Raw genomic sequence first — 22507 nt, 5'->3', positions numbered from 1 at the left:
TATGCATGCGAATGCTGGACAAGGAATAAGGAAGGCTAAAGAAGAGAGGGAGAGGAGGGTTTTTAATTATAGATTCAATTTCTTCAATAGATAAAAGGCCCTACAGATATTTATGATTCTTAATGTCAGTTTTGGTAATTTGTCTTTCAAAGAATATGCGCATTTCATCAAATTAACAAATTTATTGGCATAAAATTGTTTATAATATCTCCTTATTATCATTTTAAAGTCCATACTACCTGTAATGATATTGTCCTCTTTAAATTGGTAAATTAGTTATTCTCATGTTTTTCTTCCATTTGCCTAGAAATTTAACAATTTTATGTTTTTCAAGAACCAAAATTTGGTTTCAAAGGTTTTCTCTTTTGTTTTCTATTTTATGGATTTCTGCTATTATTTTTATTATCACCTTCCTTCTACTTAGTCTTTGTTCCGTTCTTTTTTCCAAATTCTTGTGGTAGGCATTTAGATTATTGATCTAACGCCTTTTCAAGTATAAGCGTTTAGAAATATAAATACCTTTGTAAGCACTGCTTTAGCTGCGTATCACAAAATTTTATGTGCTGTATTTTTGTAATCACTCAATTCTATTACGTTTTTAAATTTCTGTTGCAATTTTTTGACCCATGGGTTATTTAGAAGTGCATTGCTTAATTTTCATGTAGTTGGGCATTTTTTAGATACCTTTTTGTTATTAATTTTGAATTCATTTTCTTATAATGAGAGAATGTATTCTTCATGTTCCTGCTCCTTTTACATTTACTGATACCTGTTTTATGGCCCAGCTTATAATCTATAATGGTGACCAGTCCATGAATGCTTGAAAGGAACGTATATACCACAGATGGGAGCTATGTGTTCCATAAAAAAAAAAAAAAAAAAATTTTTTTTTTTAAGGCTATGTTAAATTAATTGATGATATTATCAAATCTTCTGTAAGCTTACTGATCTTTTTTGTTTGCCGCCTCTATCAATTACTGGTAGAGGAGTAGTAAAACCGTTAACTGTTGTTGTTGTTGTTAGGTGCTGTCGAGTAGGTTCCGACTCATAGCGACCCTGTGCACAACAGAATGAAACACTGCCCGGTCTTGTGTCATCCTTACAGTCGTTGTGCTTGAGCCCATTGTTGTAGCCAGTGTGTCAGTCCACCTCGTTGAGGGTCTTCCTCTTTTCCGCTGACCCTGTACTCTGCCAAGCATGATGTCCTTCTCCAGGGACTGACCCCTCCTGACAACATGTCCAGCGTATGTAAGATGCAGTCTCGCCATCCTTGCTTCTAAGGAGCATTCTGGCTGTACTTCTAAGACAGATTTGTTCGTTTTTTGGCGGTTCCTGGTATATTCAATATTCTTCACCAACACCACAATTCAAAGGCATCAATTCCTCTTCCGTCTTCTTTATTCATCGTCCAGCTTTCACATACATATAATGTGATTGAAAATACCACGGCTTGGGTCAGGCGCACCTTAGTCTTCAAGGTGACATCTTTGCTCTTCAACACTTTAAAGAGGTCCTTTGCAGCAGATTTACCCAATGCAATGCGTCTCTTGATTTCTTGACTGCTGCTTCCATGGCTGTTGATTGTGGATCCAAGTAAAATGAAATCCTTGACAACTTCACTCTTTTCTCCGTTTATCATGATGTTGCTCATTGGTCCAGTTGTGAGGATTTTTGTTTTCTTTATGTTGAGGTGCAATCTATACTGAAGGCTGTGGTCTTTGATCTTCATTACTAAGTGCTTCAAGTCCTCTTCACTTTCAGCAAGCAAGGTTGTGTCATCTCCTTAACGCAAGTTGTTAACAAGTCTTCCTCCAATCCTGATGCCCCATTCTTCTTCATATAGTCCAGCTTAACTAGAGTTTTTAATTCAGCTATTTCTCCTTTCATTTCTTTAGTTTTCTTCATTCTGTGTCTTCTTGATGAATTGACCCTTTTTATCATGAAATCTCTTCTTTATCTCTGGAAATAATTGTTGTCTTGCAGCCTAGTTTAACTTATATTTGTATAGCCACCCCAGCTTTCCTATGCTTAGTGTATGTGCATGGAATATCATTTTCATTTTTTTTTTTTTTACTTTCAACTTCTCTGTGCACTTATGCTTAAAGTGTATTTCTTATAAACAGTATATAGTTCTAGTCCATTCTTAGGGTCTCTGCCTTTTAATTGGAATATTTAATCCAATTACATTGAATTTAATTATTCATGGAGAGGTAAGTCCTTTATCTTGATATTTCTTTTGTATTTTCCCAATATGATTTTGTTCTTTTCCTGTTTTCATTTGGATTTGAGTAGTTTTAGTACTCCGTTTTTTTTTTTTGCACTGTACTTCTATAAAGGTGAGCCCTGGTGGCACAGTGGTTAAGAGCTCGTCTGCTAACAAAAAGGTCCGCAGTTCAAATCCACCAGCTGTTCCTTGGAAACCCTATGGGATAGGTCTACCCTGTCCTACAGGACTGCTATGAGTCAGAATCGACTCCATGGCCACGGGTATATAAAGAATATGTATCTTGAACTTACCATGTTGTTGCAGGAGTCGTAGAAAGAACGTGTCCTGCTATGAGTTCCAGAAAGGCTTCATGAAGGGGGTGTGGTACCAGTGTTTCCATCCAGTGGCTTTGTACTCTGTTTTTCTTATATTTAAATCATTGATTTCATCCAGCATTTATTTTGACACAAAGAGTGAGAATAGGAATCCATTAAAAAAAAAAATGGCTACCCAGTTGTGACCACTATTTTATTTCAATTCATTTGAAGTGCTCCTGGGAAATGAGCTCCTTTATATGGCCTTTTGCCTTGGTTCTTTGGAAAAACAGCTTGAATGATTTTTCCCCTAAGCCCTAGTTTTCCACTCCAGAGGATTTGCTACTTTTGCTGGGTTCATTGACATTTTCTGGGTAAGTTGTAAACAGCTCAACTTCTTGCCTGGCCCTGGGCTGCAGCCTGCCCTGTGATTGGTATGCAACTTGCAGAAATTGGTTGATAGACTATGTAAATGAGGTTACTATAGCATACTATGCAAATGAAGTGCCTGTGGCCTACTGAGAAAGGATTGGTCAGTTTGTTGCCACCTGCTGGGAGGGGCCATGGCTTGAAATTGACAAGGAGTTGTGTATATATGGAGCCAGCCGCACAGAGGTTTTTGAGACACACAGAAGCAGGAAGAGAAGCACAGAAAGAAGCAGAAGGAAGAAGGAGAAGAAGCAAGGAACCTCCTGAAAAAGAGCTGTAACACTGAAGACAGTGAGAGGCCCAGAGGAGGTCCAGTGGCACAGTCTGGTGGTGACAAACAGCAGGGCCAAGCAGAGCTTGTCCTGAGGGGGCTGAGAAAAGGCCTTCATGGCCAAGAGGAGCTGAGAGAGCTGACCTGCACTAAAGAAGGGAGACTTTGCCTACGTACTTCCTGATCCTAATCCCAAGTTGTAGGCTGTTGATCCAGAGTTGTAAACTGTTGCTTCCTTAATGAACTACTTAACTGTAGGTACGGTCTGTGAGTTCTGGGTGGCCAGTAATGGATTATTAAACCCAGAAGAGGAATAGAGGGTGCCATGGGAGGGACAGCTGGTGCCAAAATTGGAAAAAAAGTTGGGGGTGGGAGGTATGTCTAACCTCCATGTCACAGGAATCAGCTTTAAGGGTCATTATCCCCCTAAAGTTAGACAGGTTCTGACGCTACTACTCCACCTGCCATTTTACAGCTGCCTTTATCGTATCCTCAATTGTCATATATTTGGGTTAATTTCTTCACTTTTCATTTGCTTCTATTGATATGTTTATCCATGTATTCATACTGAATGCTTCATTATTGCTACTTGATAATTTTTAATGTCTGGTGTATCTAGACCCTCTACACTACTCTTTCAGGATCTTCCTGTACTTTCTCATTGGTTGTCCATATAAACTTTAGATGCTAAAAAAAAATCACAATCAGTGTGAACATGGTCACATTAAAATTGTAGGTTAATTCAGAGAGGAATAAGTGCCTTCTAAAATTTGTGCTGTATGTTGCAATTTGTCTTCCAGAAAACTGTGTTAATTTATCTTCCTCCCAGTCCATTTCTTGAATTATTTTTTTCTCTTTTGCTTATGGACAATTTATGATTCTTTTCTTTTTGAATTGCTAGCTTATATCTTTTGATCAGTTTGCTGTTGAGGTATTTGTCTTCCCTTATTGATTAGTTAAGAGCTATTTATACATTATGGCACTAACCTGTTGTGAGCCATATTTTTGGATGAGCAGCATTACCATCCCTTTCTTACTAAGTAATTTTTTGGTGTTTTTTCTGTCCTAGCTATTTTTCATTACTTATCATTATAAATGGGATTTTCTAGTCTCAGTTTTACTTTTCTTATATCGCTTTATATATATACATTCTGGGACTACCCTGTTTATTAAAATATCTTGCTGGTTATAGGAGATTTTCAGTTGATTCACTTGGGTTTCCTAGGTAGCTAATCATATCACCTGTAAGTAGTTTATCTTTTCTAACATTTATTTCCCTGAATTCTTTTTATTGCTTTCTTGCTGTGTCTAAAACATAAAGGCCAGCTTTGAAAACTTGTACAAAAAGCAGAAATCCCCCTTGTTTTGGTCCTTAATGTGAAGGCCTTGGTGTTTCACCATTGATTGTAGTATCGACTGTTGATTTAAGATGCAAGCTCATTATTTTAAGGAAATATTTATTTCTATTTTTTGAATAGTTTTTTTTTTTTTTTTAAATCAGTATTGGATATTGAATTTTATCAACTGCCTTGTAGGTACTTACTGAAGCACTGTCTTCTTTCTTTTCCTGTATCTCTCTTAATCCTGTGACCTACTTATATAGTTATTCATTGACTTATTGATATAATTATTCATTGATGGATTTCCGCAAATCAAAATACCATTACATATTTGAGATAAATCTAACTCTGTCAAGGTATATCATGTTTTTAATGTGCTGTTTCGTTTTCTTGTTTTAATTACGAGCTTTTGTGTCTATGTAAGAAGGCAAAGTGGTCTTGTATCATTTGTTGACATAATCCAGTAGCCAGTTGCCATTGAGTCCACTCCGACTCTTGGTGACCCCGTGTGTGTCAGAGTAGAACCCCATGTGTGCACCATAGGGTTTTTTCAATGGCTGATTTTTCAGAAGTAGTTTTTTTAGACCTCTAGGCCTTTCTTCCCAGGTACGTATGGGTGAACTCAAACCTCCAACCATTCAGTTAGCACCTGAGCATGTTAACCATCTGTACCAGCCAGGGACTCCTGTTTGACATAATACTGCCTAATACACCAGCCCCAAACTCAGTGGCTTAAAACAGTAAGCATCGCTTTAGCTTCTGAGTCTGAAAACATTTCTTTCAGCTGGGTGGTCTGGCCTTGGCCAGGCTTGTGCACACATTTGTGGGTCCACTGACGATTGATGGGTGACTTGGCTCCACCCCACACATCTCTCCCATCCCTCCAGCAGGCAGCCAGGCATGTTCTTGGGGAGAAAGCATAGGGGCAAGAACAAACAAGCCCTGATATGCATGGAGCCCGTATCGGCTTGGGTCTCATCAGCTAGTATTCCATTAACATGTCAGGTCCCAACTCCCTCCCCCCGCCCAAAAAAAAAAACCATTGCTATTGAGTTGATTCTGACTCAGCAACTCTATAGGACAGAGTAGAACTGCCCCATAGGGTTTCTGGGGAGCGACTGGTGGATTCAGACTGCCAACCTTTTGGTTGGCAGCCAAGTTCTTAGCTAGTTCCAAAGTGAGGGATGAAACATTAGGAGCATTCTAGCAATCTACCATGGAGTGAGTCCCTGAGTGGTGCAGGTGGTTAAGTGCTTGACTACTAACTAGAAGCTTGGCAGTTCAAACCTACCCTGAAGTTCTTTTGTCCTGCCTTTGACTGATATTGGTATCAATGTTATTTTTGTAAAGTGAATGTAAGCTTTTGATTTGTGTGTATCTGCATTTTGGAAGAGTGAAAATAATACATAAATAACCTGTCCTTTTGGGGTTTAAAAACTCTCCCTTAAAATTATCTGGGCCCACTATCTTTATGAAACATAAATCTCTTGCAGATTTTTCAACTTCTTAACATGGTCGTTGGTTTTTCTGTTTCTTGTTGAGTCAAAGGGTCAGGGAGCTGATGGCCTGGCACACTGCATTGGGCCAAGAGGGGTAGACTCTGGGCCACAAGGCCACGGGGGCTGCAGTCCTAGAGGGCCACTGTGCCGTGGTCCTGCTCAGCTCCAAAGCCTGTTCTCTGTCACCTTCTTCTAACTTCAGTGACTTATTTGACAGACTTGCGGTGTAGTATTCCAGATGGTGAGAGGTTAGCATGAACCGACGTGAGGATGCAGACGCAGGTGGAAGGGAAAGAGGAGAGAGCCTTGGGTGGTGGGATTGGCTGATAGTTGAGACCTCAGTGACTGTGGACCTGATGCAGCTGCAGCTACGTAAAGCCCTGGGTTTGAGCCCATCCTCTTTCACCTGAAATGGCATGAGCTTGGGTGACAGGAGCTTCCTGGAGTGGAGGTGATGACATGGACTGTGACCCCCAGGGCCCGAAGGCCCAGACCCCACTCCTCTCAGTGCAAAGTGAGCTTCGTAAAGCTCTTGGCCTCCCCCACCCCCACCCTATTTCCACCCCATTTCTGCCCTAGCCCTTGGTAGAATGGGGTGGTAAGACCTACCTCAGCATTCTGGGGCTGGGTGAGATGACATAGGTGGGAAGCACTTTGTAAACCGTAAAGTGCCTGACAACTGGGAGACATCCAACCTTACAACCTGCATGGGCATACATGTACACACACATTACTACACAAAGTCCTTCAAGAAATGAACAGAGACGAGGCTGAGACAGGGAATCCCTGGGGTAGTGGTGACGACGTGGATCAAGGCAGAGGGCTCTCGTTGTGGGTGCAAACAACTAGGTGGCTGCCACCATTCCTTGAGCTGACACCCTCTCTCCCTGTCTTGGAGTCTGCCCTTGACTCCCCTCAGGCCGTGACCAACTCTGTGTGTGGGGTGTATTTTCAAGAGGAGTGTTCTCTCTCCATGTGGCTTTGATTTTGGCTGACACTGTCCAGTTGAAACCTAAAAATTGTATTATTTCCACAAAAAATTGATGTGATAGCTTCTTTGCTCCCCACCCGGCCCTTCTCGTACAAAGTAATCTTTAGGGCACGCTGGAAGAGTTGGTAGAATGGACATTTGTGCCAGCATGACCTTGCTTTCTCTTAGTTGTTTTCATGTTTCCACTTGCTACTTGGGAACAGGGAGGGTACTGAAATATTTACAAGAAGACCGTGGGCCAGTCAGTGGCAAACACCATCTCTTTTCTCATAGACTGAAGCTCTGTCCACGTGTTATCAGAGAGTTGGAGGAAAAATGAAAAAGAACAGAAGTCTAAAATACGTGGTTCTTTGACACCAAAGACAAAATCTCTCAGTATTTTTCTGTTTTCATCTGAAAATCCATCTTGTGGGGAAATGACGGGGAAGGTGAGCTTAGCTTCCCTGTGCATGGTTGCATTTGGCAAAATCCATCGTGCTAACTTTTTCTACCTATGAATACCAAACATAATAATCAGTGTTTGCATTGTTGTAGATTTGATGTCCAAATGGTGTTCCAAAATGGGGGCGAGATTCAGAATCGTTGAGGAAGTAAAGAACTCTTAAAAAAAAATTAAAATGTGAGTTACCACCCTTGATGATTTCCTTCTAAAGTCAGCTTGAGACAGGAGCTTCCTCTTTGTACAGGAATCATACAGATATTTGGCTTCAATAGATGTATTTGGATTCTTGTCCCTTATCATGTAACAACTGTATAGTAAAACAGGCATCCCTGCCAGCGGTCCCCTCGTAAACTTAGCTTTCTTTAACATATTTAAAAAGCAAATAATTTTGGTATTGTGGTCTGCTGCAGACATCATTTGTAGTTAAGCCAGGATATTATTTGAGAGCTGCAAAGCTCTCTAGGTTTTACATCTGTATATGAACCATGTGTTAGAAAGATATAAATTCAGTTTTGAAATATTTGTTAGACTGCTTTTGGCTTTCAGTCCGTGCCAAACATATGCTCCAGTGACGGATGGACTCGTGGGGATCCCAGAATGAAGCACTTTCTCGTGTGTAGACTTTGTCTTCCAGCCGTTGTTATAGAAGCTGGGAGATTAAGAGGATCTGGTTGCTTAAGAGGTGTGTTCTCCAGTGAGCGCAAAACCCATTCCCCCCCTTCAAATATGCCGGTAGGTTATTTGGTCTCAAATTGTGTGCCATAGAAAATACTGTCGTACGCTCTGAATTTATAGAGAATAATTACACTTAAGGCATTCTTAGGTTAACTTCAAATTTTGAAACTACAACTTTTTCTTAAGAATTTATTGTATTTTTTTGGCTTTGCAGGCCTGTGGACTGTTCAAAGAAGAAGCCTGGATCAAGGGTTGCCAGATAAAATACAGACTCCCAGGTAAATCTGAATTTCAGATAAATGATAATTTTTTTGCTATAAATATATCCCCAGTATTACATACTTATACTAAGAAAAAAAAAAATTCATTGTTTATCTGAAATTCAGATTTACCTGGGAGTCCTATATTTTAATTAGCTAAACCTGGCACCCCTCTCTGAATCCCAAATTATCGTTTGGGAAGTTATCATTAACAGTGACTGTCAAAGAAAATTCCTCAGTGACGGAGGCTTTGCAAGTTTGACAGTCCCTGTGGGATTAGGATGGAAGAAGCGTCAGTCCAGCCCTTCGGAAGAATAAAAACGAACGTTCTGTTAGAACAGAGGCAAAAACCTGGCTTGGATCACATCAACTACACTTCTGATTTGACGCGGTTCAATACCTGTCTTCTCCTCATGTACATCTATTGCCTCACATTTTCCCTCCTTGCTGTTGGTTTTGGTGTCGGTGTAAGCAAAGCTGGGGTATCAGCTTGAGATTCTTTGCTCTCCTTCCAAGTGCAATGACCCAACCCTCCCTGTACAAAGCCTGGGCCATCTCAACAGCAGTGATGTTTTTAGCCCTTCTCCAATTGCTCTTACAGGTGCTTACCTTTCAGTCTTGTTGACTAGACTTTATCCTCTCTGAGGGCAGAACCAGGTCTTATTTAAGGAAATAACATAGCAGAGCGCTTGGCAGGAAATCAATACTCAGAAAGTGTTTCAATTTAAATGGTGGTTTGAGAGTCAACTACACTGTGAGTGAATAAGCATTTGAGAGCTGGTCTTCAAGCACCCACCGGGTCTGTAGAAAAATTAAATCATCAGCCCCTGCACACTCACTTCTGGTGTTCAGCTGTGCTCCTGCTGGGCTTTCATTCCCTCTTGGTCAGCATGGCAGGTGCCTACTCTTGAGGACAGCAAGAAATATCAGGCCACCAGGAGGACAGTTTCTATTACAGTCCCTTCAGTTCTCTGTTCTGATTTTAATTTAGCTTCTCAAGGAAGCTTTCCTGCTGGGAAGGTAATGAGCAAAATGTTTGAGATGCGGATTCGGGTTGGCTTGGCAGTTCTTTTCCATTAAAAATAAGTAAATTGGAATTCTGGCTTATAAATAAGGCTTTTGTGGGCTTGCTTTGTGTGTATCAACCTGCAAGGGACCCTGCGTTGCTGGGCAACTTAAAAATAATCACCCAGCTGAACCTCTAAGATAAGACCCAAGCCCCAAGTCCCCACCATGTCACTGTGACCACAACAAAGCCATGTACACAGTGAATTTGTTTAATAATTGTTGGTTGGACAAATATTTGCCAGCACCTGAGGCTCTAGCAGTGCATTTGACACAGTCCTGACTATCTAGTCCCCTGTTTTGGAATAGGGAGGGGTGAATATGGACAAACGGATAAATAAAACAAGTTCAGATGCTATGCAGAGCTATGAGAGGAACAAAATAGAAAGATGCACTCCAGAGAAACTGGGGTTGAGAGTAAGGAAGCTTAATGACACGGCCTCTCTGAGGTGGTCACATTTCAGCAGAGACCTGAATGGTATGATTTGTGGGCTGTGAGAAGGTTTGAGAGTAGAACCTTCTCAGCCAAGGAAGCAGCAGATGCTAAGGACACGAGGTAGGACAGAGAATGTAGGTCAGAAGGGCAGGCAGTGTGGCTGCAGCAGAGTGAGCAAGATGACGCCGTCAGATGAAGTTCAGACCTTGTTGGACTCAGGAAGAGGTCCTGGCCAGAGTGATTATTTATCATGTAGTGCAGCTGAGAGTATGGATCCTAGAAGTTGGCTGAGCTGGTCTCCCAACCTCATGATTTGTGTGACACTGGACAAATAGCTTAACTTCTCTGTACTTCAGTTCTTCATCTGTTGTTGTTGTTAGGTGCTATCAAGTCAATCCAACTCATAGAAACCCCATGTGATAGAGTAGAACTGGCCCATAGGGTTTCCTAGGCTGTAATCTTCACAGGATCAGCTCATCTCCCCTGGAGATGCTGGGCGAGTTTGAACCAGCAACCTTTGGGTTAGCAGCTAACCACTTCACTGTTGCACCGCCAGGGCTCCTGCCTCATCTGTTAAATGGGGATAAATATCAAAGGGCTGTTGTTAGGTGTAAGCAAGTTACACTTGTAAAGGGTTATAATGGGGCTTGATGCATAGTAATTACTCAATTTGTGTTCACCATCGTAGAAATAAATGCTTATTCATCGTGTATTCTATGCTTAGCACTTCACTTGGGTCCTATGCATAGCTCTCATTCTTTTCCAGACTTCCTACAACTCATCGTCAGGTAGAGAATGTTTCCAATGTGAATTAGATTTACTCTGCTTGAAGGCCTTGGAATGGCTTCCTATTGCACTCAAGACTAATATCCAAACTCTGCCTTGGAAGATCTGCCACAGTGTGGAGCCTGTCTACCTCCTGTACTTCTGCCCACACCACTCTCCCGTTCCCTAGCTCTTCCCATTTTAGCCATGCTGATGGCCTTTCTGTTGCTAGAACTCACCAACTTCTTCACTGCTCTAGGGCATTTACATTGATGTTCTCTTGCTGGGAACCCCTACCTTAGAGATTTGTTTTTATCAGACGTCCCTCTCTTTTAAGATGATGGGAAGAAGGAAGAATTAGAAGGCTTTTAGAAAACAAAAGGGAGCAAAAGCAAAGCACAAAATACTCCGTCGGAGTTGTGACTTGAAAAAATGAGAAGAGAACAGCGTTGAAGAAGACAGCAGCCATGTGACCTAAGGAGCTGAGGTAGAAGAGTGGTGGTGTTGACGTGTGAGATGGAAAATACATTTTCGGATTTTAGGTGAGGGATGGAGATGAAACCTTTGATTTTAAACATGTTGAGTCTGAGGTCGTGATGGGCGCATGACATTGAAATGAAAATGTCCCATAGATACGGGAACATGGTCTGTGATTGGGGGAATGATCAGATGGAAAAACATTGACTTGGGCCACCTTAGATTAAAAATTAATGAGTCCTTTGAGAGATGGTAGGGGTAGAGAGTAAGGAGCCCTGGTAGCACAGTGGTTAAGTGCTTGACTGCTAACCAAAAGGTCAGCAGTTTGAACCCACAGCTGCTCTGTGAGAGAAAGATATGGCAGTCTGCTTCCATAAAGATTACAGCCAAGGGCACCCTCTGGGCAGTTCTCCTGTGTCCTATAGGGTTGCTATGAGTCAGAATCGGCAAGGGTAGGAAGGAAGATGGCCAGGATCTGAGATGGGGGATCGTCAATGGAAGGAAGTTGGAGAAAGAAGAGTGAGTGGATAAAGGCAGAGTGGTCAGAGAAGTGGAAGAAAACCAGATTTAAGAGCTGCCAAAGTGAGTGTGTATTTCAGATCACGGTCAGCGATACCAGAGGCCACAGCAAGTATATAGAGAGGGCTGGTCAGTGAGATCAGGTCCTCGGCGTAGAGGCACAATTACTTTGTTGTTGTTTAATTCCTTTTAATAGGTTTACAATAGTGAATGGAATGATTTGGTTTCCATTGTTATTCCTGTTGCTGTCAACTTCCAAAAACTGTTCCTAGGGTATAGATTTCATATAATTAGTTCCCTTTTCTCTTCTACATCATTTTTTTTTTTTTTTTTGGCAAAGAAAACATTGCAGAATTCTCCCTCCCCTCCTCCAAAAGTATTAAAAATGAATTTCTGTAGCATGTCTTTACAAGATCAATGCATTAGATATGCAAGGGGCTTGGATTTTGCCCTTAATTCTGCCATTTATTTATGGGGCAACTTTAGGAAAATACCCATGTTCATCTGTAGTTCAGGTTCACCGTTTGTGAAATGGGATCCTTATTAGCTTCCAAAAACCAGCAAATGGGTAGAAAAATATCAGTGAATGTGGTAAATGATTTTGCTCCCCACTTTGGGCATAAAAAGTTGTGCTTACGTACAGTAAAGACAACTTGTGCTTGGGGTATGAGTCCATTTGGAACGATTATGCGAAGCTATAACTAGCTTTCTTTGAATTTTGAAACGACATATAAAACAACTTTTCAGAATTGTAATTGACCCATAGTATTTGATTGGTCTTATTTCCAAATAGGCTCTGCCCTCTAGCTTGCCCAAGGGTGAGTATCTCTGATGCCAGCAAAGCTGGTTAGAAAGTAATCCTTTCAATGAGTTGGTTTGTCATCATGAGTCCAAATGATTGATTTTTTTAAAGTTTATTTTTCTCATTATGAAAGTAGGATGTGCTGATTATAGGAAAATCAGAAATGCTTAGCAATGTAAAGAGGAAAAACATAACTTCATAGCCCCAACACTCAAAGAAAACAGGCAAGAACATTTTTGTGTTTTTTTTTTTTTCCCAAACTGATTTGAACAAAAAAACTAAACTGAATGGCGTCCACATACATTTTTGCATTCATGATCTCACTTGATCTTCTTGCTAGCCCTTTGTGGCAGACGGTGGTTCATGGCCTTGTTCAACACGAAAAGAATCTGAGTATCGAGGAACGCAGATAGCTTTCCCACGGTCATACATACATAGCATGCGTTAGATGCAGGGCGTGTCTTCTGATCCAAAATTTGACGTCTGCTTCCCTGCTACCAGGCTGCACCTTGGTAATTTCGCCTGCCAGCGTGGGTAGCTTCAGTCTTAGATTCTGAGAGGATCTGGATTCTCTTTCAGCACCCTTTTATCAATGTCTTTGTGTGACAGTCACTGGGTGTCACCTTCCCAGACCAAGTGGCAGATCCTCCTTCCCATCCCTGCACTATCCCAGAGCCCTGTAGCCAATAATCCAACAATGGTAAGGTTTTATCTCAACTTGTTTCTGTTCTCTAGAGCACTCTGGAGTATTTAACAGGCCTTTAAATACTTAAGGATAAACTCTTTTACGTGTCAGCCTTCTTATACTCAAGGACACCTTGTTAATTAGCTACTCTGTGCTCTTAGATTGCCTGCAGTTACTGCATCTTTTCTTCTGCCTGAATAAAGAGCAGTGTTGGAAGAGCAGTCCTATAGTGTTCATTCTTTGGAGGTCACTGGCAAGCACTCCAGTTTGCTGGTATTTGGAGCCTTCAGTGATAACCAGTGTCTTAGTTATCTAGTGCTGCTGAAACAGAAGTAGTACGAGTGGATGACTTCAACAAACAGAAGGTTATTCTCTCACTCTCTAGTGGAATAGGTGTCTGAATTGAGGGCGCCCGTTCCATGCGAAGGCTTTCTTTTTCTACTGGCTTTGGGGGAAGGTCCTTGTCATCAGTCTTCCCTTGGACTAGGAGCTTTTCAGCGCGGGGACCTCCAAGTCTAAAGGATGCATGCTCTTGGCTCTTCTTGCTCAGTGGCAATAAGGTCCTCTGTCTTTCTGCTTGCTTCTCTCTTTCATATCTCAAAAGAGATTGACGACATGACCCAACCTAATCTTGTAGATTGTGTCCTGACTCATTAACATAACTGCCTCTAATCCTGCCTCATTAACATCATAGAGGTAGAATTTACAACACATAGGAAAATGACATCAGATGACAAAATGGTGAACAATTACACAGTACTGGGAATGGTGGTCCAGCCCAGTTGGCACACATTTTGGATGGACACAGGTCAATCCATGACAACTAGTCATCTCAGATTCCTCTGATACTGAACTGCTCCAGAGCAACACGATGATCCTTGCAAGATTCAAATTAACTTCAAAATTTTTTTATTAAATAGAATTTTTAAATATATTTTTGTTGTTGAAAGTTTGCACAGCAGAACTTAACCCAATTCAACCATGTCTACATGTACAATTCAGTGACATTGATTACATTCTTTGAGTTGTGTAACCATTTTCACGCTCTCTTTCTGAATTGTTCCTCCCCCCTTAACATAAACTTCCTGTTTAATCTTTCAAGTTGCTGTTGACAATTTGATTTCATATAATAGTTCTTTAAAAGAGCACAGTGCTCAAGGAAGACATTCTTTACTAATTAAGCTAAACTAATGTTTGTTTTGGAAGAGCTCTGGTGGCACAGTGGTTAAGTGCTTGACTGATAACTGAAAGGTCAGTGGTTTAAATTTACCAGTTGTTCGACAGGAGAAAGATGTGGCAATCTGCTCCCATAAAGATTATAGCCTTAGAAACCCCATGGGGCGGTTCTACTCTGTTGTGTAGGACCGCTATGACTTGGAATGGACTCGACAGCATACAATAACAACAACTTTGTTTGGTTTAAAGAAGAATTCGGGGGATATTTTTAGTTTAAGGTTTAAAGATTATCTCAGGGCGATAGTTTCAGGGGTTCATCCAGCTTCCATGGCTCCAGGGAGTCTGGAGTCCATGAGAATTTGAAATTCTGTTTCACTTTCCCCCTTTTGATCAGGATTCTCTTACAGAATGTTTGATCAAAACATTCATTAGTGGTAGCTGGGCACCATTTAGTTCTTCTGGTCTCATGGCAAGGGCGGTGGTTGTTCATGGAGACAATTAGCTCCTTCCTCTGTTGCTCAAGGCATATAGAGATCAATTGTACGTTGAATGGCTACACATAAGCTTTTAAGACCCCAGACACTGTGCAGTGAACTAGATGGTAGAACAGAAGCACTAAACACAATATTAGGCCAATCAATTGGGATATGTCATGAAACCATGACCCCAAACCTCCAAACCAAAAAATCAAATCCCATGAGGTGTTTCGTTGTCTGTAAGCAGCCTCAGCGGCTACTCTTTGTTGTTGTTGTTGTTATATATGACACAACATTTGCCAATTATTAATAGACTTTATTTTTTAGAGTTATTTTAGATTTACAGAAAAATTAACATTGTACAGAAAATTCTCATATACCCCACCCTTAGGTTTCCCTGTTATCTTACATTAGCATGATACAATTAATGAACCAATTTTGATTACCTTGTTTATTAACTAAAGTCTGTACTCATATTTTGTTAGTTATTACCTAATGTCTTTTTTCTGTCCCAGGATCCAACCCAGGATACCACATTACATTTAGTTGTCACGTCTCCTTAGGTTCCTCTTAGCTGTGACAGTTTCTCAGGTTTTCCTTGTTACTGATGACCGTAACAGTTTTGAGGGGGACTGGTCAGGCACGTTGTGGGATGCCTGTCTATTGGAATTTATCTGATGTTTTTCTCATGATTAGACTTGGGTTATGGAATTTGGGGAGTAATAAACAAAAAACACATATTACAGAGATAAAGTGCCATTTTCTTCACATCATGTAAGACTACATACTACCAATGAGATTTACTTCTATTGATGTTGACCTTGATCAGCTGGCTGAGGTGTAGGGTTGGTCAGATTTTTCTACTGTAAAGTTACTCTCTTCAGACCAGCTCTTGCTATTGGTTCTTCTATGAGCTCTTGAGCTATAGTATCTTAAAATTGCATCACTGATTTTCACTCAGGGAACCTGCAGATGAGGCGAAAGAATGACATTGCTAATTGGTTACGATTGCAGATGCAAATCTGAACCAAGGAAGTACTTTTACCCTTCATGGAAGCATTGTACCATTTATTACTCTGAAACGAGGAGCTGCCCAGTCAGTTCTGTAAGATTTTCTTTAGGTCACAGATATCCAGGGCCAAGAAAAATGCCTTATGAGTTTCTCAGGCCCTTTCCTCTGGCTTTTTTGGTAGCTCATGATAACCACCTCAACTTTTCTTTCACCAGATTTTCAAATGACCGTTTATCTTAATTCGACTTTTGGCATCTCAGATTGATCTTCTCTCTTAGGTTTCATGTAGGTGTTGGTAATGATTTCTCTTTAAAGCCAGATTTCCAGGTCTGATGTTTGAGTTTTTTCTTGCCTAGTAATCTCATTAGGGTTTATTTCTCCACTGCCTACTGGGTGGCTCAGGTGAATACCAGCAGACACCTATACCCTTGAATTTTGTAATTTTCGGTATGTTGTTGTCATTTTCCCACTTGTAGTGTGGTTTGGTTAGACAGACATTGCCTAAAAGTTTGGAAACTTGGATTCTGATATCCTCCACTGGTTTTATGCATTAAGCTTTATGAAGGCCCATTTACTGAATTGACTCATTTGAGTTTCCTTAACCCAGTAAAAATAGTGAGGGGAGAGAATGTGGCTCCCATTTCATAGAAGGTAGAACGTCAGATGCAGACTTTGAAGGGCTATAAGTTGAGGAGGAATCAGGACCAGGGCCAGGTCTCATGGCTCCAAGATGTTCATTGTCCAGGTATCTCTGAGCTGTCCTAAAAGTCCTCACCCCTGGTGATGTGAAGCCTGGAGATGGGCATCAGGGTGGAATGGACTTGATAACCCAGGCGAGGAAAGGGTGTGTGGAGCAGGACTTACACAGGCACCCAGATTCTGGGTAACCTGGCAGGGGATCGGGAGTCACTTTTAAGGGTATCTTCTTTGCTGACTTTTTTATGACCTTTAAAGCCATTGCTGCAAAGGTTCTTACTTGGGAAACAGGGCTTATTACTACCCTCTTAACCAGCCTTTAGTTGAGTTTGAAGATGACAAACAGACAAGGAGACAGACCAAGTAGGCACACACACAACCCGTGGGAGGCAGAGTTGATCTTTCCAGAAGACAGTTGTGTTAGACACCAGATCATGTAAATGCACTTCTTTCCACTCTCGTGCTGAAGCAAATTGCCATTTTATCAGAAAAGAAGACAGTATGCCAGGTTCCCCAAAGACGAAAAAGCCGGAAATCCCTTCCCCAGTCTGAGTTATCAACATTTTTACCTAGGTAGCTGTGAGTTTTGTTGATGCCCCACTATTATGAAAAACAAAATGTATGCAAACTGTCTATTTTATAAGGTCATATTTTTTATCTGGGTTTCTGGGGCTTGAATATACACATCATTCAAGACGTACTTTTATGGTTTGTCAACAAGATTGCTCCATAAAATCCATTCTGATATCTCACAGCTGTGTATAATTTATTCTGTCTATTTTTTTATCCATGCAGCACAAATAAAATTTTTATTTGCATCATCTAAAAGAAATACCAGTGTATAAATACATAAGCAAAGCTCATAAGAGATGATATTCTGACTGCAGATACTGCTTGGGGGGGATATTGTGCGACCAATTAAAAAGTTGAGAGATGGCTTCGTTATCCATGTACACAGATAATAAATACTGTACTCAGCAAATAGTGTAGTTACTCAATCGCTTAAAAAGGTTGTATGACATCCTGCAAGTGCTGGCACAGTCTGCCTCTGAATTCTTCTTGGAATATTTAGAAATAAAAGCCTCTTAGAGGAGGAAGAAAATTAGCCAAAAAGAACTTCTCTTGGATTAAGATGTGGGAATATGTAGGGCAAAAGGGTAGTGTTCAGTTGTTGGATGTTTTGCCTTCAGGAGGCTAAATGCTGTGTCTTTTCTGCCACCAAGCCCAAGAGCTAAGATGTTCTTTGGTTTGTGTAAGCTCAGCCCGATTGCCAAACGGGAGGCCCTGCTATGGCCTCCCTTGCTGTTGCCAGCTGCCCTGAGTTGGCCCTGACTCATGGCAACTTCAACTCACACAACCTCATGCAGAGCAGGATGAAATGCTGCCCAGTCCTGCGCCATCCCCATGATTGGCTGGGGGTTAGACTGTTGTGATCCAAAGGGTTTTCATTGGCTGATTCTTGGAAGTCGATTGTCAGGCCTTTCTTCCTAGTCCGTCTTAGCCTGGAAGCTCTCCTGAAACCTGTTCGGCCTCTTAGCAACACACAAGCCTCCAATGACGGGCAAGTGGTGGCTGCACATGAGGTGCGTTGGCTGGGAATCAAACCCAGCTCTCCTGCATGGGAGGCGAGAATTCTACCACCAGACCACTGAGGCCTCCCTGTTGCTGTGTGCCATCAAGTCAGTTCCAGCTCATAGCAACCCTCCAGGACAGAGTAGAACTGCTCCATATGGGATTCCTAGGCTATAATCTTTATGGGAGCAGATTGCCAGGTCTTTTCTCCTCCCAAGTTTCCTCAAAGTCAAGGATGTAGAGTTGCCGCCTCTCTTAGTTCCCTGCTGGCCAAGTCATCATGCTGGTTCAGCCAGAAGACCTGGATTTCATCCCCTTCCCTCTTAGACAGACATACAGCTGCTCCACTAAACACACAGACTTTTTCTCCAAGTCTCTGAGGCCTGGGTGCAAATCTTCCAGGCCCTATGGAGTCTCGGCTGAAATACCTGTCCTCCCTGCTCATGCTGAGTGGGGAGGTGGTACAAGACTCCAGTTCACCAAGAACAGTTTTGGAACCCTTCCTTGGCCTGAGTTAACAGGCCCTTAACAATTGGATTTGCAATTAGCTACTCAATTTAACAACTCACTTGTGTTGGAGACTTAACTCACAGAATTGCCAGGAGCAGCTTATAATCAAGCCGGTTCATTTGTGTAAAAGAAACGTAAATATGCTCACAGCCCTTTTCTGAACAGCGTTGCCCTACTTTTCAGAAGATTAAAATAATGCCCGTGGTAACTGTCAGCGCTTGGCATGGTTTTCAGTGGTGGAGGGCAGAGTTCAGATGGGTCTGTGGTTCCCACTTGGTCATTGCTGGTATTTCAAAGCCTGCGTAATCCGACTCAAGCGGCAGGCCAGCGCCCATGTAAACTCAGCTCAGTTAATTGCACTGAGTGGTTTGGCTCTGCAGGAGCTGTGTAACTACCTCAGAATTGCCTTGTTTCTGTACATTCCAACGTGTGAATTCCACCGAGGGTCCTGAGAAAGAGCCCTGGGACTTGGCAAAGCTGAGAGAGTGATAGTGATGAAACCTGTTGACATTGCTTGAGCAGTTCCCTAGCCCAGATGATGAACTGGGCTCTCGGCATGGTGACCTCCCTGGCCTCACCACACTCTGCCCCATATTATAGAAAAGAAGAGCTGACATACTCTTCCCATGGCTCTTTGAGTAACCAGCAAGGAAGACTCTCCCCAAAAGTAACTCTGATTCCTGCCAGGCTGCCCAGAGCCCTGCTGCCTGGTTAAGCCCTGCCCCATCAAGAGACCCCTCCCGGGCACCACTACATACCACCTTATCCTTCTTACTAACTTTGTTTGGAAACCATTTTAGATTGACAGGAGAGTTACAGAGACGGTGCCAAGTGTCCCCCTGCTGCTTTGTGGCCAGTGCTGCCCCCTGCAGTGGTTGCGTTTATTTAGTCTGTCTCCCACCGTGGCAGCTTCATCTGTGACCTGCTGTTAGGTGCACGGGACATAGATGAGCTGAGTCTTCTAGGGTGATGTTGTATTTAAGAGGTGAGGGTTCCAGCAGTGTGGACAGAGGGGACTGGCTCCTGGAGGTAATGTCTGTGGACACTTGAGGGATTGGCCTGAAGCAGGAAGAAGGGGCTATTTGAGTGGAAGACATCAGATCCTGAGCACCTAGAACAGTGCCTGTCAGAAGGTGGACAGTTAATAAATACAGGACTTGTTGAATGAATGAGTGAGTGAGTGAGTGAATGAACAAACAGTTGGGCAAACAACTGGACCAAGGATCACAGCTAACCTATGGTCAAGATGGTGCTGATGCTCCTGCAGCTCTTACTGTAAAGTCGTGGCTTCTAGTAATGCCACACACCCTCTTGAACACACCAGAGGGCATGAACTCAAGCCATGGGAGGAGGTCCCTTTATTCAGGAACTCCATGCTGCCAATGGCTGCCACCTCTGCAGCCAGGGGAAGGACTTCTGGTGTCTTCCATTCAAACAGCCCATTCTTTCCTCCTCCAGCCAGCCCTCTGCTAATCCCACAGCCCCCTGTGTTCACATTATCAGAACCCTCATCTCTTGAATCCAGGTTCATCCCGGAAGACTCAGCTCATCTCAGCCCTGAGCATCATACACTCTCACCTCCTTCCTCAGCCTGTACCCACAGCCTTGTCCTCTTCCTCCCCACATGCCAAGCAGCCCAGCTAACCCCTTCTGCCACCAGCCATGTCTCTAGCTTTCGGTTCACCCCTGGTCCTGTTCCCTCGGTCATCAATCGCAGGGTGTTTTAAATGCTTTGTGACTGCTTGAGAATCTTCTGGAGAGGCTGTGTCAGCCCGTGAATACCCGAGCAGTAATCCTTTTGTAACCTAAATATAACTGCAGACTTCCACATCGAAAATGATAAAATGGTGTGGGTTTAAAGGTATTTGGGGAACTGTAAAATGTCTAGGATTAAAATTTCAATACCATTTGTGCCCAATAAATGCAAACTCTTTAGTAACTTAAAACTGTGCTATTATGACTCAGATCTGAAAATTACGAGTACTGGATGAAGAAATGGGAATAACGTGTGAGGGAAAGGGACCATCCTTTACCTTGAGGGGCATAGTGTGGTCACCCCAAATAGCAGGAGCATGACCTCATTGGCAAGAGGCCCAGAGAAATGACCGTATTTGTGAAGAAAACGATAAACTCTCCAGAAGGGAAGAATGTTCCACTTGCCTTTAGGATTGTTTATGGGGATGGGCGAAGTTGGACCTGTGTAGGTTTATTAACTTGTCCGACAGACAAAACACCGAGAAACAAGATCATATAATAGTTTATTGAATGACTTTTTTTTTCTCTTTACATAAACCAGTCTAGTCAGTCTGAACTGGCAAGTTAATTTTGTCTATAGAGTCACTTACTGAAGCATATAAAATTAGGTCCTGTAAGTACAGAGGGGAAAATTGGCGTTGTGTTTAACAGACTCACGGTGACTTAAGTAAATGGGTATTTAGTCTTAAGGCACGAAGGCCCTGAGACTTTTAATAGTGAGCTGATCTGAGGTAAAAGCATCAGTTTATCATTTGAAGAATTCACTGTTTGGGCATTTTGTTGCTTTTTGAAGTGAATTATCTACGTCGACTATGATAGTAACTCAGCACAGGCTGAAAGTCTTGAAGGAAAACAAAGAACTTCTTTTTCTTCCTTTAAGTTACAAAGTTTTATAACTAAATTCACCGAGAACTCATCAGTTTTAACACTTATGTGATTTAATACATTATAGTGTTTCTCTGGGTTTATTCAGTTTCCGAATAGTTTCCCTGAATCATTTATATAATAAGCTTTGGATGCCGACCTCTTCCCCCTGGAATGAAAAGCTGACCTGTTTTCCTTTTGATCTAGGGGTGAGCGTGGGAAGTAAATTACTGCCTTCCGTGCAGCCGACCCAAAGGAGGGACCAGAAAGAAGCTTACCAAGTCGTCAGCGCCTCCCTTTTGAACAGAGACTTCGGAGACTTCGGGGACCCCACAAAGGGCATGGACTCAAAGGTCAGGCTTTTTCTCCTCCACTTTAAGACCACTAAAGTTTTGAAATCACACTGTCTTCATATTCTTTTATTCAAGTTTTCTCTTTACTCATTTTAATGCTAACTTTATCCTCCACGCAAGCTTTATGCCTAAGAAGATAAAACACAAACCAATTTTGACATAGCAGTTCTGCTGATTATTCTCACCAACTGAAAGTTATTTCCCTACCGAACAGCCATGATGACCTTCTCAGATATGCAACTTCTGTGTTTTGCTTGAGTGCCAGGCATTTTTCTATATCCACGTATATTTCATCAACATTTTTTACTTTTATTGATCGATTATTGGTAGAAATGGTTTTACGCGTCTTTATAAAAAGTGTTTATAATAAGTTTTCATGCAGTTTTAGACTCTGGTTTACTTTGACACGTTTGCTTTGAGCCTCGTGTGATGTAAGCGAATAATAGAAAAATAATTGAAGCTCAGTGATTCAATGTACTATTTAGATGAGTGTTTTCTGCCAAATCGACATGTCTTTCTTAAATTTCAGGACTTGTAGGAAAATTGGGAAGTGATATAATCCATAGAAATATGAGCTCTTGGGGGAGATCATACAGATGGCTTTGTCCTTGTGTTATGGGGAAGTATTTTTAGATCATTTTTCGTAATTGGAAACATATTTTTTAAAAGAGCAGTTGAGATTGCAAAAAATCCCCTGAAGCTTTCTAGAAGGGTTGCAGTAGATCACCTTTATGTGAGTAATGATATTATGATCTATTGTTAACTTATTTTCCAGAGAGGTATGCAATTTAAACTATTAAAGTTTTTTTTTTGTTTGTTTATTAAGAAAGGTTGGTGATGTAATTATAGGTTCCAAATGCCAAGTCTGCACTTCTAAAATATTTCTGTTTCATGGAGACTGTTGCAAATTAAATATA

The 22507-nt window shown here is 41.7% G+C and overlaps 1 protein-coding gene across 5 annotated transcripts in view; it reads left to right on the top strand.

Moving 5' to 3' along the window:
* Positions 1 to 22507, top strand: part of ADAM12 (ADAM metallopeptidase domain 12) — a 381920-nt gene that overhangs the window by 27227 nt on the left and 332186 nt on the right. For 4 of the 5 annotated variants that reach the window (XM_049854705.1, XM_049854708.1, XM_049854704.1 and 1 more), the window contains exon 2: positions 21445 to 21590. In XM_049854705.1, coding sequence (XP_049710662.1) covers positions 21445 to 21590 — 146 coding nt within the window. Of the gene's footprint in view, positions 1 to 10758; positions 11236 to 21444; positions 21591 to 22507 lie in introns of those variants that run through there. The other variant, XM_049854707.1, reaches the window with a different exon arrangement.

The sequence above is a fragment of the Elephas maximus genome, chromosome 16 (assembly GCF_024166365.1).
Source record: "Elephas maximus indicus isolate mEleMax1 chromosome 16, mEleMax1 primary haplotype, whole genome shotgun sequence".
Classification (NCBI taxonomy): Eukaryota; Metazoa; Chordata; class Mammalia; order Proboscidea; family Elephantidae; genus Elephas; species Elephas maximus.
Note: the sequence above shows the minus strand (reverse complement) of the source record. Positions and strands in the feature narration are given on the sequence as shown.